Genomic DNA, 19,924 nt, shown 5'->3' on the forward strand with positions numbered 1-19,924 from the left:
AAGTGTCTAGAGTAGTAAATTCAGGTTTGGCCCAGGTAATTAGCTTCCCTGTCTGCTCAGTGCCTTGCCTCTCTGCCCTATAAATTCAGCATATTCTCTTAGTTGCCAACTTAAGGACCCATATCCAAAGAGTTTAGAGTTCATCATTATTTTGAGCTAATTTTTACATTACAAAGGGTTTTAAGGGATTAAAGTAACCATGAACTTCTAATGTCGTTTTTTTTTTTTTCTTAATTTACAAAATGAACTTACATTTTGATATCATTTTTCTTTAGGTTGAGATTTACATTTCTTTGATTTAGAAATCTATGATTTGGGTTACAGTTTGAATTAAGGTCCTGACATTTAAAACTAACACCAGTCTCCATGAGAGCCCAGGATCAGAGTTTCTATTCCAGTTGAGATGAAGTTTTAATTTAATGGCATTTTAGAATACTTAGTATTTTCCCATGATATCTCAAAAAGAAAATCCCCCAGGATTCTACATTTTCAACATGTCTAAGGATTCTAGGATAGGAAAAATCTTGTGGAAACCTACTTCAAAAACATTTATTACCTCCTAGCAAAATTCATCCTGAAATTTCAAGCAACCTTCTGAGCATCAGTTGTAGCTTGTAAACTCTCTAGTCATTTTTGTGATGGGAGCAGTGACAGCTCAAGGGAGGTATCCTAGCAATTCTGAGACTCTTTAGTTCCCCTCTGAGTCTAAAAGCAGTTATCTTTATGAGAGGCTATTAAAACAGTGATATAAATCAAATGAAATAAAATAAAGGGTTAAACCATCTCAAGAAAATGAATCATAGCTGACCTGCCTATTAATCAGATAAACTTGGATAAACTTGGGCCAATCAGATGATAAATGTGAGAAAAGCATAGTGATTGGCATGAGAAAGATCAACAACAACAAAAAAACCAATCCAGTGCATGCCATTTAGGGTCACTCATAATTTCCTAATCCAAGTTAGTCAACACTTTATTCTTTTTGTTTTGTCTGAATGATGAGTTGTAATCATAAGACTTAAAATTTAAAAACAACCGCAAAAACCACACCTTGTTTATCTGAGAGGAGTTAACAATTAAAAGCTATAATGATACAATGTTGGTTCTTGATGTATGTAATCCTTGAGAATGAATAGATAGGGCTGGGGATGTGGCTCAAGTGGTAGCGCGCTCGCCTGGCATGTGTGCGGCCCGGGTTCGATCCTCAGCACCACATACAAACAAGGATGTTGTGTCCGCCGAAAAACTGAAAAATATTTTAAAAAATTCTCTACCTCTCTCTCTCTCTCTAAAAAAAAAAAAAAAAACAAAAAAACATAAAGAGAATGAATAGATAGAAAATTCTCTCAGTGAATAGAGTAAACCTTGCCCTGTCATATCCTGAGAATATATTCTAAGACCCCCAGCACACCCCTAGTATCTTTTCCATCTTTACTAAGCAATTTATCACTCAACGAAGTTTGAGGTTTGAAAGCAAAAGTAGCACAAACTTCTTTTTACTTCTTTACAATTTCACAGAAGATTCATTATTACTGTAAATCTCAGCAACATCACCATCTATTTTTTTTTTCTTTCCATATTATATTGAAAACTTTCAGCTTTTCACTTTAAGTATTTTTTGGCTTTCCTTTGGTAAATTCAAATTGTCATCATCACTACTCTTATGCTGTGGGCTGTTCTTCAGTAAAATAAGGATTACTTGAACACAGCACTTCCATACCATAGCAGTAGATCTGATAATGGGGATGTCTACTAAGTAATTAGGAGAGTAAGCATATGCAAAATAGATACACTAGACAAACAGATGAATCATGTCCAAGGCAGAATGGGGCAAAGCAAAGCAAGATTTCATTGCTACTCAGGAAGGTATGCAATTCAAGTCCTATGAATTGTCTTTCTGGAATTTTCCATTTAATACTTTCAGACCACAGTTGACCTTGAGTAACTGAAACCACAGAAATCAAAACTGCAGTTTAAGGGGAACTCCAGTGGGTACTTTGTAAAGGGCATGGATCCTGGACATGGGTGAGCTCTGTTGTTTGATGTGTGCTTTTCAAGCAGACCTTGGCATGTTGACAATACTCTTGTTGTACCTGAGGCTACCTGAGGATTATAACATGAATTTTATCTTCTTACAAAACAGATTGAAAGTTGAGACCTTAATTCTATCTCAAAGAAAAGCCCATGTGTTAGAAAAGTTCACTTGTTTATATGATTCCTCATCTCCTCTTTACTACCAATATTTTTTAGGTTTTAAAAACTGAAGATATGGGGGCGGGGGTTGTGGCTCAGTGGTAGAGCACTTGCCTAGCACATGTGAGGCGCTGGGTTAGACTCTTGGCACCACATAAAAAGTAAATAAAGTAAAGGCATTATGTCCATCTACAACTAAAAATATTTTTTTAAAAAACAACAACAACAAAAAAAAAACCTGTAGGTGTTGCCAGGCAAGGTGTTACATACCTATAATCCCAATTACCCATAAAGAACTGAGGCAGGAGGATTCAAGGCCAGCCTGGGGCAACTTAAGGAGACCATGTCTCAAAATACAATTTTAAAAGTATTTTAAAATGTATTTTAAAAAGTATTTTTAAATGTATCTCAGTGGTAGTGCTTGCCTAGCATTTGCAAGGCCCTGGGTTCAGTTCCTTATATTGAGGGAAATGTACGTTTTTATTAATGTAAAATCACTGTCATAAAGGAGCAAGAAGAGTATACATCTCCCTAAGGCAGAGGTATAAAAACTACATCCAGTGGCACAAAACTCAAATGTTATCTCAATTCCTGACAGTTAGAAAGCAAACACCAAAAGCTAGAACAAATCTAGAAAACTGAAGCTAGATGTTACCATTAGAGGGGAAAATCATTTATGCAACTGGCATGTAAGTCTGTCATTGTCACCCAGATAGATTTACCATGTGGTGGAGAGAAGAAAATACCATTTTATTGCAGTTGGGCTTTTTACAACCTCATTGAGGTTTATTTTTTCTTTTGAACTTTTTTTTTTAATTTGTTTCAGTTCTACATAGTACTATAGAGGTCAGAAAGAGAAGTTCCTTTTGTGTAAAAACTTCTTCCTAAATTTTAATAAAAAATTATTTTTATATAACTAAAAATTTAGGAACTTCTTGAAATTCAGGAGGAAAATTCCACAGAATAGTGACTGAGAAAAGGAAACAACAGTTTTCCTAGTTAGACTATTCTGAAGATAATAAAAATTTTAGTTGTTTACATATAAAACAATAGTCAAGATAAAATAATTATTTTCCAGTGGAAGTAAATTGTTTTTCTAGTAAAGCATTCAGAGTTGGAAAAAAACTTTTTCCTACAGCATGTGTTTAAGGAATATGAATAATGTGAACTGGGTACATGTTGCATGTCTGTACCTGTAGTCCCAGCTGCTTGGGAGATTAAGGCAAAGGGATCCCTTGAGCCTAGTGTGGGCAAAAGAGGACCATAGTGAGACCCTAACTCAAAGAAAAAAGAAAAAGGAAAAAAAAATATATATATATATATATATATACACACACACATACATACAGACACACATATAGAGGCAGGCCCTGGTGGGGAGAGGAAGAGAGAAAATGATTTATACAACAATTAGCTTAAGAAAAAACTTGGTCATCTGCTGTCACCTAGCTTTAATACCACCAACACCAAAGTTTCTAAGAATTATTTAGAGACTATGAAGTATCTAAATGTCATTAACTTATTGACACTCATTATTTTTTATATGTTTATTTTATTGTTTATATGTGGTGCTGAGGATCAAACCCAGGGCCTCACACATGCTAAGCGAGTGCTCTACAGCTGAGCCACAACCCCAGTCCACTTATTATATTACTCAATAGATTGCTTCTTTAAAAACAAAACAAAAAACCAAAAATGCTGTTTCCCTACACACAATATTTCTGAGAGCAAATGTGTAGGTTTTCTCCATACTGAGCAACTCTCTACTTCCTGCATACCAGCCAGATGTCCTACCATTTAACCCAGTTCTCAAATTATCTAGGTGGAGTCAGTGTCAGATCCCTCAAGGTAAAGAGCTCAGTCCTACAAGACTTCCCCCACCTCAGATGCCAATCTTACCATTCTCTGCTTCTGGCAGGACTTTTAATCCCTACCATACCTCCTTGGGCTCAATAATTTGCTAAAATGGCGCACAAAGCTTAGGGCAAGGCTTTATTTACATTTACAAATTATTATGAAAAGATACAACACAGGAATCATCAGATGGAGAAGGCGCTCAGGGTGAGGGGATTAAAGCTTTGCCTCCTCAGGTGTACCACCCTTCCAACACCTCTAGGAGTTCAGCAACCTGAAAGCTCATCAAATTTCATTCTTCAAGAATTTTTTGAAGGTTTTCATACCCAGCCCAATCCTTCTCTCTAGAGACCCTGTAAGTGGAGTTGAAAGTTCCAGCCCTCTAATCACTTGGTCTTTCTGGTGGCCAGCCCCAGCCTGTGAGGCTACCTAGGGGCCCTACCTAAATTACCTCATTAGCATAAACTCCAGTGTAATCAAAAGTGGCTCTTTGTGAATAACAAAAGACATTCCTATCAGTAAATTCCAAGGGTTTTAAGAGCTCTGTGTAGGAAACTTGGGTAAAGACCAAAGTCCAAATATATTTCTTATTATACCATAGCTTCTTAATCAAAATAGTGCTTCACTAGAGCAGACCCTTCAATGAGACTGAAGTTATAGGAAAGGAAGAAAAAGTGTTTATATTTTGTGTATTCTGCTTTCTTCTGTGAAATTCCTTCCTATAGCCTGAGGAACATTATAGCTTATAGAACATTAAAGCTCTCAGCAACCTGATTTTCACAAACAAAATCAAATCAAGAGTATTAAACAGCATTTTTGTGGGGGGTTGATTGTTAAATAAATATAGTTTGAATGGGCTACTGTGCCTGGTTTGAAGGAAAAGGTATTAGAATAATTGACAGAATGTATTGAAGAGTTTCCAATACATTCTGTGATCTTCATGGTTTCTATATTTCCATTCTCCTTCCAAGACTGGTGCTAGAGGACAAGAAAGGTGGTAAACAACCTTGGTAGGCACATGCTGCCAGTCTTAATTGCAATTTTGCCATGGGTCCTGGACTCCTTCGGGCTGCTCTATACTTCTATACTCATTTCCTCATGTGCCAACATCTAGGGCCAGCCATCTCTAAGGTTACAAATGATTTTTTTTTATTCAGTAGTTCTTTAATTCCCACAAAATTAATAACTTTAAGTAATTCAGTGGGTTTGGTACATTCACAACATTGTACCCACTGACAGAGGAGTTCCCGAGAGGGGGACCTCAGCTCAGAACAAGTGGGATCCTTGGCATAAGGGATGGAAAAGGATTTCAGCATGAGCTAGTCAGACACACAGATTTATTGAGGAAAGCAGACACACATTCAAGGGAGAATGCAGGCTTTCTCAAGGGAGAGATGTCTTCTGGGATGAAGTAAAAAATATACATCTAAGGGAGAATGCAGACCATCCCGAGATAGAGAGACAACAACCCCTTAGTCTGGAGTGTTAATGATTATAGAAGGACAATAGCCAGGGGCTGGACTAGAGGAGTCAGCACAAAGTTACTCCAGTTTCTCCAGCACTTACACAGCCTATGTGTTACTTTTTGCTGGCAAGGGCGTGGGTCAAGGAAGCAGGTCTTTTTGCTCAGCAATGCTTGTTTTGCATGCCAACAGTTCGTGGGTGCTTCTCTTTTAAGACTCAGTCTGTCTTTTTCTGTTTCTCCAAACTCCTATCTCACTACCACCTGGAAAATATTGTCAGTATCCCAAAAGGAAACCACATACCTATTAGGCAGTCACTTCCCATTCCTCCTGACAGCCCCTAGCAACCACCTATCTTCATTCTGTCCCTGTGGATTTATCTTTTCTGGTTATTTTCTGAAATTAACTATTTCAGAATATTTACCAGATCTGGTTATAAATGGAATCAGGCAATACAGTTAACCCTTCATATCCATCCATAGGATCCACTTCTATAGAGTCAACCAACCATCCATAAGAAATATTTGAAAGAGCCAGGCACAGTGGCATAAACCTGTAATCCCAGAGGTTTAGAGCCTGAGGTATGAGGATCTTGAGTTCAAAGCCAGCCTCAGCAACTTAGCAATGCCCTAGGAACTCAGGGAGACCCTGTCTCTAAATAAAATAAAAATGTATTTTATTTTTTCTAAATAAAATACAAAAAAGGGCTAAAAATGTGGCTCAGTGGTTGAGTGCCCCTGGGTTCAATCCCCAGTACCAAAAACAAAACAAAAATTGAAAAAAATTGCATCTGTACTGAACATGGGCAGATTTTTTCCTTGTAATTATTTCCTAAATAACACAATGTAAGAATGATATGTATTAGGTATTACTTAAAGTATTATAATTTTTAAAAAGTTTTCTGGAGTATATGATCAGTTATATAAAAATATTGTACCATTTTATGTAAGAAACCACTGATTTTGGTATCTTGAGGGTGTGGATATCCTGGAACAAATATTCCATGGACACTGAGGGATGACTGTGTATGATGTTGTGTCTTTCACTGAGCACGTTTTCAAGGCTCTTAGAATTTATAACTGAGCTCTTTAAATTTTATAACTGAGTGATAGCACCAGCTTAAAAGTCAGATATCCCTCAGCACAGCACAGTTTAACTTCAGGAGCTTTCCTCAGCTCCCTTCAACAATTCTTGAGACCCTGGGCAAGTCTTCCTTCAGTTCACTTAGTAAAAAAAATTTTGACAACCTGCTTTATCTCAGGCACTGTTGTAGGTACTAGGATTATAAGGGAGAGAAGACAAAAGCCCTGCCCCTGTGAAGTTTATTTATGGAAAGAAAACCCCTGCTTTCCATCATTGAACTCCCTTTGTCCCTAGTCCCTACTGAGAAGAAAGGCAATTTTTACCATTAGAACAACATCTAATGGATTTTTCATTTTCAACTATTTCAGAATTATCTATGTAGTCAAGACTAGGAAATATGTCCATGTCAGTACTCATTTTAGTAAGATTTGTGAGATGACTTTGGATTTTACTTGTCTGTTTTGAGTTTCTGATCAGCTTTGTTATTGAAAAAGAGCATTCACTAGAACAGTTTTTGATCATTAGTGTGAGATAGACTTTCAAAGCATTTTCTGAGCTGAGACAAGTTACTTTAACATTATTGTCAATCTGATAGATAGTGAGCAGTATTTGATTGCTCTAATGTGTCAGTTGTGATAGAATTTCACTGACAATAGACCTGCCTTTAAAAAAAAAAAAAAGATTATTTTCAGGAAATAGAAAGTCCTTGAGCTATGGGCCTTACTGAGAGTTGGGCTGGTGCCTTTCTGGCTTGGTTATTCCTGTAGGATAAACCAATTAGGGCATGCAAGACAAAAGCAGACCCCACTCCCAAGTATAGCACAGTGTGTGTAAGGGGCCTAATTGATATTTATTTTATTGAATCCCATGCATGTGGTTGTACCAAAGAGATTAGTCAACCAAACCACATGTCTTGATACAAAAACTGTTATGATTTTTAACCATTCAACCATGCTATCTTCCTCTCAGTTCAACACAGGAAATATAGGATATTTCAACACAGGATAGCTATGAGTCATTATGCCCCTACTGTGTGCCAGGCCCACCCTATGGGATTTTATATTTCCTTATTTAAAGCTCTTAATAGTCTATAAAATAGACACACTGTGCTGAAATTAGGTTTATATCAGTTCACTAACTTGTCCACAGTTAACATGGGGTAAGGGGACTCAGAATTCAAACCCAGATTTGCTTTAGTTTCTACATCCAACCCCAAAGTGGCTGATAAACAGTGAACATTTTGCTTTTTTTCCCCTTCAGTATTTTTCTTGCTAACTCTGAGTCCATTCTCTGCTCAATAAGAGACAGAATATGACACATTCAGGATTCTTTTAAAGCTGTCTTTCTCTTTCTGAGGACTAGCTGTTTATGATTGTTGTTTGTGATTTTGTTTGGTAAAATCCAATTTAGGAAACTAATTATGCATCCAATGCTCAGACACTTTAGGTATAGGTTTGGGGTAGGGGCTAAAAAGAATATTGCAGAATTAAAAAAAAAAAAAAGCAGAGTAAATATATGAATTTGGGAATTTTTCTCATTTAGATTGATTTCCCCAATCTGATCTTTATATGATTTTCTCCATTGTGCACTCAAATCTCCATGTATTCTGCTTTTCACCATAGAGTAAGCAAGTATATCTTTATTAGTTATAGTTAATTTTGCTTTTTTTTTTTCATATTCCTTTTTTCTATAGATAAATACCCCCTACCAGATTTTGATGTAGTACTGCTCATTAAACTCCTGTGTTATGGCTTAGGTAAGAGGTGTCCTCCAAAAGTTTGTGCATAAGACAATGCAAGAAAGTTTAGAGGTAAAATGATTGGATTATGACAGCTTTAACCTAATCAGTATGTTGATCCATTGATGTGAACTAATGGGATGGTGGTTAATTCACATCAACAGTGGGGAGGACTGGAGGCCTTGGGTCCCTGGGGTGTGCCTTTGGGGGTTATGATTTGTCCCTGGTGAGTGGAGTTCTTTGCTTTCTGATGATTATGTCCTCAGCTACTTCCCTCTGCCACGCCCTTTGATCATGACTTCTGCCTCATTTTAGCCTAGAGCAAGGAGTCAGCCATCTATGGACTGGGACCTCTGACACTGTGAGACCCAGATAAACTTTCCTTCATCTTTGTTGTTTTTGTCAGGTCTTTTGGTCACAGCAGTGAAAAAGCTGAACAAAATATCCTGAATCTGGAATAAATGGGACTATGCAAATCACAAGACCTCCTAAAGATTTTGCCTACTCCCAGTACCAGAAGTTTTACTAAAATATTCAGTTCAGCCTAATCTTCTTGAGATTTTTTTTTAGGAAAAATCTTTCAAGAGGCACTACTTTTTAAAGGAAATCCAAGACATCCAGAGGTTGCTGTATCAGATCTGTTGGTTGTTGTTTTCTAGAATGTCAGGTTTCTTCATTCCCACTCTGTAGGTTATGTGTTTCTTATTTCTTATAAACACCAACCATAAACCTAAAATTTTAAGAAATTCTTGAAAACGCAATCCTTGAATATATAACTCAATTAAAGCCATAAAGCTATAGAGGATGCCAATTCAGATGTATATCACTTACTTCAATTGGAATCTTGGTTCTTTCATCATCATCATCATTGTTATCATTTCTCTAGCCACTTTTAGTTCCTTTCTGGATATACATTGTATTTCTATAAATAACCTGCTTTCAAGAATAAAAATAATAAATAGCACCAATTAATTTTATTTATTTCTTGAACATATCTGCAGAATTGTGTGTGTGTGTGTGTGTGATTATTTATATAATACCCTGGTTTTAAACAAAATTCTGTATCCAAAGCAAGTTTATAAATGACAGATCCTTGCATGAATTAATTTAGAGTTTATAATTTATTATTCATGATATTATTAATAATATTAATGATTATTATTACCAATAATTCCTCTATTATTTTTCTCAATAGAAAAAATAGAAAAACTCTAAAAATAGAGTTCTATCCTATCATTTCAAAGTTACCATAAGTAGTATATGTATTGCTCAATTTGAGTTGCACAATTAATTCCAGTGGAACTTCATTTACTAATCACCTTCTTTTGACTTCATTCAGATTTTTATCCAATTCCATTTGGACTCATCACTTTATCACAGACAGTATCATTAGTACCTTTTTTAAAAAGTACCAAGCAAGAGCTAGGCATGGGGACTCATGCCCCTTCTACCAGACTCATACCTCTTTACCAGGTTCTTGGGAAGCTGAGGCAGGAGGATTGCAAGTTTGAAGCCAGCCTCAGCAACTTAGCAAGACGGTGTCTAAAACTAAAAATAAAATAAGATGGGCGGGGACTGTAGCTCAGTGATAAGTGCCTCTGGGATAAATCCCTAGTACTGCAAAAAAAAGAAAAAAAAAAGTTCTAAGCATTTTGTCTAGGGAAACAACAATGAAGCAGATGTTTACTTAGTTTGAGCATTATTGTCTGTATTGGGCTATCATCAAAGACAGCATTTGACCAAATAATTTCCCATCATCCCATCAGTTATATCTCTGTATATGCATTTGTTTTTCTAAAGGCAACTTTCTTAGCTATATAAATATCCCAGTGTCCTTCCTCTTGGAAATTTTTCCCACTTTCTTACCCCAGGGCTATGTTTTATGGTTTAAATTAAATCCTGAGGAAATGGAGATTTTACTAAAAATGCTGACAGAATTTAATACAAAACAAGAAGGGAGTGAAAGAGAGCAGAGTAAGTAGCACTTCTTTAATATGGAAAAAATTCAAAGTCTAATATGACTCATTTCCTAATGGATCCTGTCACATATTCCCTGGAATTGACTTACCAAAAAATGTTAGAAATCACAAGAAATTAAGAGGTTTATAGGACAAGAGAGTTAAGGGGAAAAAATTACATTATATGCAAGTTTTCCACTCCAGCTATTTTATTGAGCAAAAGATTTGTTCCTTCAGATGCTGCTATAAGTTTTGTAGTTTCTTAGGCTTGAATTTCTAAAGCCATAAAGGCAGCATTTGAACGTGACTGTGTCATGGAACACCAGTCTGAGTTGCAGGCAACACTTAGGTTCTACTCCCAACACATCCCTGTATATCTACATGAGCCCTAAGATTTGGGACCCTCATGAAAATCTTTGCAAAACTTTAAAGTCAACTGAGAGTTACAAAGAGAGCTCCTTTGAAAGACTAGTTCAATTATTTATTAGCTCTATCTTAGTGTCAGCTAAGGTATTTGAAATTAATATACTATTTGATTAGACTGATTGATTGTTCCTACAACTGAAGATTTTAACATTCATTAGCCATGCAAACTGGTCATTAGTACTTCCCTTTATCATCAAGCAAAGAATAAACAGGAATTCTAATAAAAATTCATCACAGTGAATGTACTCCACATGTAAGTGACTATGATGACTGCCAGTATACTAGATTAACTGCTGTAACACTGGCAGCAGGAAACATTTCTGTTCGAAAGTTTCAAAATATCCCTTAATTAATGTTTACTTTGTAACTGGACTCCTTTAAACTTAAGCGTGCTATACAGACAATCTCCTACATATCCAGTATAATAAAGTGCTAATAGGTATTTATACTTAATGTGTTTGTGTGGTATCCTCCAACAGTTTCAGGAAGGGTTAAGGGCTTAGGAAAATTCTGCTAATGTGCTGCAGGTGAAGCTTTCTTCCCACTAACTGAGGAATAAAAGCATCATGGCCTATTTTTTAATCAGACAGTTAAAATAATTCTGACCGGTAATGCAAAAATGCTGGTCTGTTACAGGCATGACACCTCTCTCTATAAATGCATGAATTCTTTGTGGTTTTAATAGCAAATTGGAAGGAATGGTAAGAAGCAGAGAATGAGGAGGCAGGGAGAACCCTTTATGACTTGACTCAAGGTCAGTCTAGAGCAATTCTGCATTCTCCATTTATTAAGAATTTTAGCTACCTAATGTTGGCTGACTCCACAATCGTTAGCTCACATAACACTCATTTAAAAGATAGATGATCTATGTCCATTTTACAGGTAATGAGATGTGCTCATAAAGGTTAAGTAACTTGCCCAAAATCACACTGGTGGTAAGCAGCAAAATTAGCCCTTCAACTAGTCTGCTAGTTCTAGAGCCAAGCTCATTTGCCTAGCTACCCAGCATGAGCAGAGACTAAAGTGCTAAGTTCATTTTGTGTTTTGTTCTGTGGGTGAGCCTATCAGGGCCTGTAGTACACATCTATCACCCTTTTTGGCATATCCAGAAAGCTGGATAGCAAGTAAAGATGGTGAAGGAATCTGATCAAGATCCAGGAGCCTGTCCAGCTACTGTATCCCAGAATGCATCAAGTTCTACCTAAGAAGGGGCAAAACCAAGAAGTTCAAGGGAAGATCAAAATTTATCCCAAATGGGGAGACAGAGAGCAGTGTAAGGAGATCTGGGCTTCTGCATCCTTGGGAGTCAAGAAAGTCTTCAGAGGGTTATTATTCTGGGGCTGAAAATGGGCAGGAAGGGGAAAGTCTTGCCTATAAGAAATAGAGGTCAAGACTGATCATAGTGAGATCAGAACAAGGACAGAAGTGGAGTCTCCACCATAAAGACAAGACTGAAGAAAGAGGGACTGAGAAAACTGTGATCAAGGAACTTCCCTAGAACACTTAGGGTTCATGGGAAGGTGTGAGGAAACCAGTTATTGTTGTTCACCTTGGGTCTGATTGGGAGCAGTGCCAAGTTCTAAAGAGGCATATAGCCCTGAAAGGGAAGGAAGGGAAAAGGATGGACAGTCAAAAGCCTCAGGTCAATAAATGGACCTCTATGGTGGCTATAACTAGCTCTGTAGGCAAAAACCACTTCAAGTGGAGAACCCAGAAATAGAGGTAAAGGGAATTTGCCATGTGTGACTGCAGATGTCCCACTATGGGCTTGGAAACTAAAATAATATGAGGGTGAATGTACCTGAACAGATATCATAGACTGTGCTCTTTTTACTTTCATCTACCTGACAGTTTAATCTTCACTTAATCCAAGATTTAAAAAATAGAAGAATCAATAGGAAATGATTAATTCCATAAATTACAATTTGACTCTAATAATCTTAACATTTTAATCTATGTTATTGCCTTCAGTGACAAATTACTATTGATAGAAAAAGCTATTTCAGTAATTTGAGGATGTTATTCCAAAGAGAAGCAGAGGTGATAGTTTTGCTATCTTTCAAATCCATGCTTCAGGCAGTTTTTTTGACTCTTCCAAGAGATTTCAAATGGGTAAAATCTTCCTACTTATATTCCCTAATTCTTCTTTTTTCTCCCTCTCTTCCTACACAGGAGACTTTGAATGTGATTGATCCTGGCTTGATGGACCTAAACGGAATGAGTGAGGATGCTTTGGAATGGGATGAAACAGATATAAGCAACAAGTTAATTAGTTTAAATGAAGAATCAAATGACCTTGATCAAGAACCCCAATCTGTTATGCCTTCATCAAAGCTTGAAGAGACAAGTAGTGAGGACCCTGGTTATGAGGAGGAGGCAGGAGACCATGGGGGATCTCAGTATGCCTCAAATATCACTGCACCCCCCAGCCCACACATTTACCAAGTGTATAGCCTCCATAATGTTGAACTCTATGATGACAGCCACATACCATTTCTAAAAAACAATCCAAAGTTTACTGGCATGACACAGCCTAGTATTTTAACTAAGAGTCTCAGTAAAGACTCTTCATTTTCATCTACCAAATCTTTGCCAGATCTTTTAGGTAGTTCCAACTTGATGAAGCCCTGCCCATGCCATAGTGGAGACATGAGCCAGAATTCTGGCAGTGAGAGTGGAATCGTCAGTGAAGGAGACACTGAAGTGACTACCAACTCTGAAATGTACTTGCTCAATGTGGGAGATAGGTCCCCAAGTAACCCTGAAACCGAACATCTGGACACACAAGTGGGAGAGGCAGTTAACATGTTAAAGCAAAAATTTAAAGATGAGGAGGAATGCAGTAAGCTCCCAAATAGCTCTCACTCATCCGTTTCACCAGTGAGTTGTGTAAATGGAAAAGTTGGAGACTTAAACAGTGTTACCAAACATACCCCTGATTGTTTGGGAGAAGAATTACAAGGAAAACATGATGTGTTTACATTTTATGATTACTCGTACCTCCAAGGCTCAAAACTCAAATTACCAATGATAATGAAACAGTCACAAAGTGAAAAGGCACATGTGGAAGATCCCCTTCTTCGTGGTTTTTATTTTGATAAAAAATCCTGCAAATCTAAACATCAAGCTTCAGAGTTGCAACCAGATGCACCTCCCCATGAAAGGATTTTGGCAAGTGCACCCCATGAAATGGATCGCAATTCATATAAAAGTGGCGATATAGAGAAGACATTTACTGGCATTCAGAATGCCAAACAGCTCTCCCTTTTATCTCGTAGTTCATCTATTGAGTCCCTTTCTCCAGGGGGTGATTTATTTGGATTGGGCATCTTTAAAAATGGTAGTGACAGCCTCCAGAGAAGCACTTCTTTAGAAAGTTGGTTGACATCCTATAAAAGCAATGAAGATCTTTTTAGCTGTCACAGCTCTGGGGACCTAAGTGTGAGCAGTGGCTCAGTTGGTGAACTAAGTAAAAGGACATTAGATCTCCTGAATCGTTTGGAGAATATTCAGAGTCCCTCAGAGCAAAAGATAAAACGAAGCGTTTCTGATATCACTCTCCAGAGCAATTCCCAAAAGATGTCCTTTGCTGGCCAGATGTCATTAGACATAGCATCTTCTATCAATGAAGACTCAGCGGCATCTCTTACAGAACTTAGTAGCAGTGATGAAGTCTCTCTTTGCTCAGAGGATATTGTGTTACACAAGAACAAGATCCCGGAATCAAATGCATCCTTCAGGAAGCGCCTGAATCATTCTGTGGCTGATGAAAGTGACGTGAATGTCAGCATGATCGTTAATGTTTCTTGTACCTCTGCTTGCACTGACGATGAAGATGACAGTGATCTCCTCTCCAGCTCTACACTCACCTTGACTGAAGAAGAACTGTGCATCAAAGATGAAGATGATGACTCCAGTATTGCCACAGATGATGAAATTTATGAAGAATGCAACCTGATGTCAGGGCTGGATTATATAAAGAATGAATTGCAGACCTGGATTAGGCCAAAATTTTCCTTGACAAAAGATAAGAAACGGTGCAATCTCAGTGATGATATAAAGGGCAGTAAAGATGTAAGCAGTGGTGAAACGACCAATCCCTCTGACACCCTAAACATTGAGGCCCTTCTAAATGGCTCCATAAAATGTCTTCCTGAAAATAATGGAAATGCTAAGAATTCATCTCATACACATGAGTTAGGGACAAAGGGTGAAAATAAGAAAAATATTTTCAAAGTTAGTAAAGATCCGTATGTGGCTGACATGGAAAATGGCAATATTGAAAGTACTCCAGAAAGGCAAAAGGATGAAGTGAATGGGATTTCAAAGGAACCAGAAAATCTTGGTTCAGATGGGAAAAAGTCTTCAGAAAGTGAGCACTGTAAGTGTAAAGCATTTGTGGATGGTTCAGAGGATTCAGATATTGGTAGAAAGGAATTTGTTCCCCCAAACGGCAGACACCCTCCAAAGAAATGTCCAAATCGCCACCATTTTGAAAATCAAGCTGCTGATTGCATTCCCCTTGAGAAGTCTTGCCCAGAACTGGCTTCAGAAACCAGAGTTAACGACAGACAAGACTGTGATGTACTGGAATCTTCATCTAATGATGCACCAAGTGAGGCTGGAAAATCTGCTAGTTGTTGCCTAGCACTTGAACAAAATGAAACAGAGGAAAATGCCTCTGTCAGCGACAACACTTCCTGTTGCCACTGTGAGCCAGATGTTTTCCATCAAAAAGATGCTGAAGATTGTTCAGTACATGACTTTGTTAAGGAAATCATTGACATGGCTTCAACTGCCCTAAAAAGTAAATCTCAACCTGAAAACGAGGAGGCTGCTCCCACTTCATTAACTCAAATCAAGGAGAAGGTGTTAGAACATTCTCACCGGCCCATCCAGCTGAGAAAAGGGGACTTTTATTCCTACTTGTCTCTTTCATCTCATGACAGTGATTGTGGGGAGGTCACCAATTACGTAGAAGAGAAGAGCAACACTCCATTGCCACTAGATGCTATCGACTCTGGCTTAGATGACAAAGAGGACATCGAATGCTTCTTTGAGGCCTGTGTTGAGGATGACCCTGAAGGAGAGGAGTCCTATTTCTCTAGTCCTTCTCCGAATGAATCTGCAGTTCCCAGTGAAGCTGTGGTGCCAATACAAACAACAGCAAGCTGTTCTGAGTTCAGTAATGTTTCTCCCTCCGTGGCTGATGCAGACACAGTGGCTTTTTCAAGTCTTCCCCTGCAGAAAGGAGCCAACTCTGGAAAGGAAGTATGTGATTTTCCCCAAACATCCACTGGCTATGCAGAAAGCTCAGCGATTAGTCCTTCAAGGCTAGGCAGTGAAAAGGAGAGTTCAGGAAAGCCAGGTGAGTCCGGAATGCCAGAACGTGATGCTGCTTCAGCCAAATCTAAAGTTCAAGACCTGTCCTTGAAGGTGAATCAGCCCAAAGACAAGACTGCATTGCATCCTAGCCCCAAGGCTCTAACCTGCAGAGAAAATCTTCTAAACTTTCATGAAGAACGACATACAAATATGCATAGATAGAATGTAGTGCCCTCCCCGAGCATGAAAATCATCTCATAGAAAGGTATGTATCAGTCCTCATTCCATTTATATGTTTAAAATATTAGTGGGCAACAACAAATCATAATAGAAGAAAAGGCTAGTCAGAATGACCAATCATGGCAGATATCTGAATGAGGCAGTTAGGGAGAAGGAATAATTCCAACAATGAAAGTAACTGAAGAAAAAGGGGGAGAATAGTGAAAATTTGACATTTTTAGTGACATTACCTTTATTCCATCTTTCTGGCAAGAAAAATACAAAATTTGAGGAAGTAGCTGAACAGTTTAGGACCTCAAAAAAAGTTATCCAAATTGCAGTTATACCCCATCATCAAAATGTACCACTCCTGACTTGGACTCCCTGTTCATAGCTGCTGCTTCCCTCCAGTGCCTGAACTTAGGCAGTGAGCAGGCTAAGGGCTGAAGCTCCTACCTAGGGCCTCCCTCTTATGCTTCCCTCTAATGGAGCTATCATCACATTTACTTCCCCCGGTGGAAGGCTGTGCTGTCACAGCTTCTAATCATGGCCGTGTCTGCGAATTCAAACAGGAGGGGACGTTGATGTTAAAGAAGAGGCTCTTATTTATCCACACACAGATTGAGAATAGGCACAGAAAGCAAATGCAGAGAGAATACGTGACAAGTTAATGGCGTCTTGATAAAAACAGAATTTTTGAATTTTGCCTGAAGGTGACAGGCTGATTTCCATCAAATTTTTTAAGAAAGTCATTCCACTTTTCATATTTAATAAGACAGCTATTGATTGATAATTCTGAGATGATGATGTATCTCTAAAAGTGACACAAAGATTCTGTTATTTCCCATTTCGAAGCCCCAATGATGAATATGCTTTCTCAATCAAGTTTAAAGAAGAAAATTTTCAAATGTGAGAGTCATATTTCACCAAAGTATGAGGTGCCTAATGCCATCTCCACCCCCTACTCCAGAAGCCTAATGCTGTAACCTAAACTCGTGCTATAGGAAATGAATTACAGAAGCAATCTACCCTAATTTGTTAACTTATTCAAATAACAGTTATTATACTTAACTATGCTAAAGATTATCTTTTTTGTGGCAGATTGTTTATTTTTTGATGAGCCTAATTACTGATTTTCTAAAAGTAATTTACATTTATTACAAATACATCTTTTAAAATGTGACAGATAAATGTTGTTCCCATAATGTATTATGAAAAAAGTTACTATTTAAAAACACATTATTTAATTTGAAAGATGAATGGCAAACATCATTATTTTTTTTTCCTGCAACACCTGTGCCCTAAGCTCATTAAAATGTGTGATTCTGTGTAGAGCTGCTAGAAATGGGGAGAGAGGGGGGAATCTATACCATATATATACCCTAAAAATAAACTCAATATGCAAAACTGAAGAAAAGCATCCTACTTACTAATATAGCTCAACTAATTTTCTGTATTTCAGACTCTATTTACAATTGGCTGCAAGCGAGAACAAAAATAGGGGAGAGAAATGTATTTTCTGCAAGTCGTGTCCACCCTATAATCACATTCTCTATCCGTATGCAGTAAAACTGACCATTAAGGGAGAGTAACTGCAATTCTATAAGCTGCTTCAAAACAAGTTCTATTAAAACCGATTGTACTGTGGGTTCTGCCAACCTTGCAGAAGGGTTGGTAGAGCCTGGCTGATTTTGTTTGCTAAATGGGCATAAAGGCTTGAAAGCAACACCACTCTGAGCATGACATCATGTGACTGTGACCCTTGAGTCACCAGTCATGCTGAGATCCGGAGCAGGAGAAACTCTGGCACTGGAGAAGCCTCTGGGACACTCTCTCCCTTTTCAATCCTCTGGGAGTTTCTTCTCTGCCTTACATAGACATAGAATTGAAATGAAATGTAAATGATGAGCTGCCCCATCTTTAGGCTTGAGGGAAGTGAATGTGCTTATGGATCTGTATAGTCCTCACATTTAAAAAGCAGGAACAGATATCTGCCAGTCTGCCTGCATGCCAGTCAGCAATATTTTGTTGAGCCCCCACAATGGCCCTATCTTGGACACAAGCAGAAGCAGCCAAATTTTACTTCTGCAGAACTTACATCGCCCCCAAGTGACTTGTTATCAGCTTAGAGCAATTTGAATAGCTCAGTTTACTGGTCCTATTCAGGTGGTGCTGTTTTTAGTTCATGTGGACAAAACATCTGGAGGCCCGAATTTTTCCCATCATTAGCATTAGGTACTTGGATGTCAATATTCATATGTTGTTAAAGTGCTGTCAACCAGGACACATTATTTAATCTGAAAATATTGACCAGCTTTCAGAATTTAATGTGAGGAATACATAATGAAGATATTTGAGAAATATGAGGTTTCATGACTATAGGAGTTTATTGATTGTTATTGTTTTTTCTGTAAGATTCAAAAAAGCAAGAGAAAAAAACTCTGCTTTTTAAAGCCATTTGAAAATCATCACTTTGGGTACTCTTTCTTTCTAGACTCTAAAATTAACTAAATTCAATTTGTTGGGTTTTTCTCCCCAGGTATAAATTTTGATTTAAAGTAAAAAAATAAATTCTGATGAAATGATCAGAAATAAATGATTATAATTCCATCCAGAAGAGATATAACTTAGAATACAGTCTGTAACAGAAACACAATTTTTTTTTCAAAAATCTTTGAAAAGGTTTTTATTTACTGTGTTCTAATTAAAAACCTACTGAAACTGTTTGAGAAGCTTTAACATGATCTAACAGTGTGCATTTGCACTGATTTCCAGGCACACTGCTGTGCTTTTCACTATTTTCATTTATGTGTCATGTTTCTATAAAAATAGAGAGGTCAGTTACAGCAAATCACATCAAAGGCAAGGTAACTGGATAGATCCAGCTCTTTCTGCCTAATTTGGAGGAAAGCACATAATGTATGTCTAGAGTGCCTCCTAGGACCTGCCTAAGAGATGTACTTTGCACTAATCTTTTTGCTGTATTCTGACAGTTTTTTCTTCATAATCCTCATCATAAGCCTCTGATCTTTGATGAATGGTTTAACCCTAAACTTCAGGCTGGATAAATCCTGTGGTATAAAAATTTAACTCATCGCATGCAGCCAGTATGTACTTTTTTTTCTTTTTGGTTTGTTCTGGTGGTTTAGGGATTTTGTATGTGTACATCTGTGTATGCCTGTGTGTTTTTGTGCACGCATGTGTTTTGAAGATGGGGCAGGGAGCTGTATTTACTTACAATACGTATATTCCTTTAGCACTTTTAGTTTCATTGTCTTTTCTACTTTATTGGTCTGTAAATGTGATAGTTGGTAGCTTATAGATTTTAGATTTTAGGAAATTATTTGTAGTTATGCATACTCAGCTTATATATACAGTTAAAAATGCTGTTGCTCAGTTTTTAAAAACTGAGAAAGCTGTAAGAGCAAACATTCCTAATGTATACAGCACAGATTCTCATTCTTTTAATTGGGTTGACGCTAAGTGTTTGATATTTCCCAAAGCTGGTCAAGCAGTTTAAGAAACTGTCTTTGGGGATTGTATATTACTTTTTCACTAGACAATATAGGTATAATCTTATCAGATTTACCTTTAAAATCGCTTTAATAAATCAAGGTTCTGCTGGATATGATTTTCAATTACCCAGAACTTCTGAATAACTAGCC

General features: G+C 37.5%; 1 protein-coding gene across 3 annotated transcripts in view; it reads left to right on the plus strand.

Moving 5' to 3' along the window:
- Positions 1–19,924, plus strand: part of Akap6 (A-kinase anchoring protein 6) — a 578,346-nt gene that overhangs the window by 491,004 nt on the left and 67,418 nt on the right. For all 3 annotated transcript variants that reach the window (XR_011706597.1, XM_027929539.2, XM_071607828.1), the window contains exon 13: positions 12,888–16,305. Coding sequence is in view for 2 of the 3 variants with exons in the window: in XM_027929539.2 (XP_027785340.2) it covers positions 12,888–16,262 (3,375 nt within the window). In the remaining variant the exon portion in view is untranslated. The remainder of the gene's footprint in view (positions 1–12,887; positions 16,306–19,924) is intronic.

The sequence above is a fragment of the Marmota flaviventris genome, chromosome 2, assembly GCF_047511675.1.
Source record: "Marmota flaviventris isolate mMarFla1 chromosome 2, mMarFla1.hap1, whole genome shotgun sequence".
Taxonomy (NCBI): domain Eukaryota; kingdom Metazoa; phylum Chordata; class Mammalia; order Rodentia; family Sciuridae; genus Marmota; species Marmota flaviventris.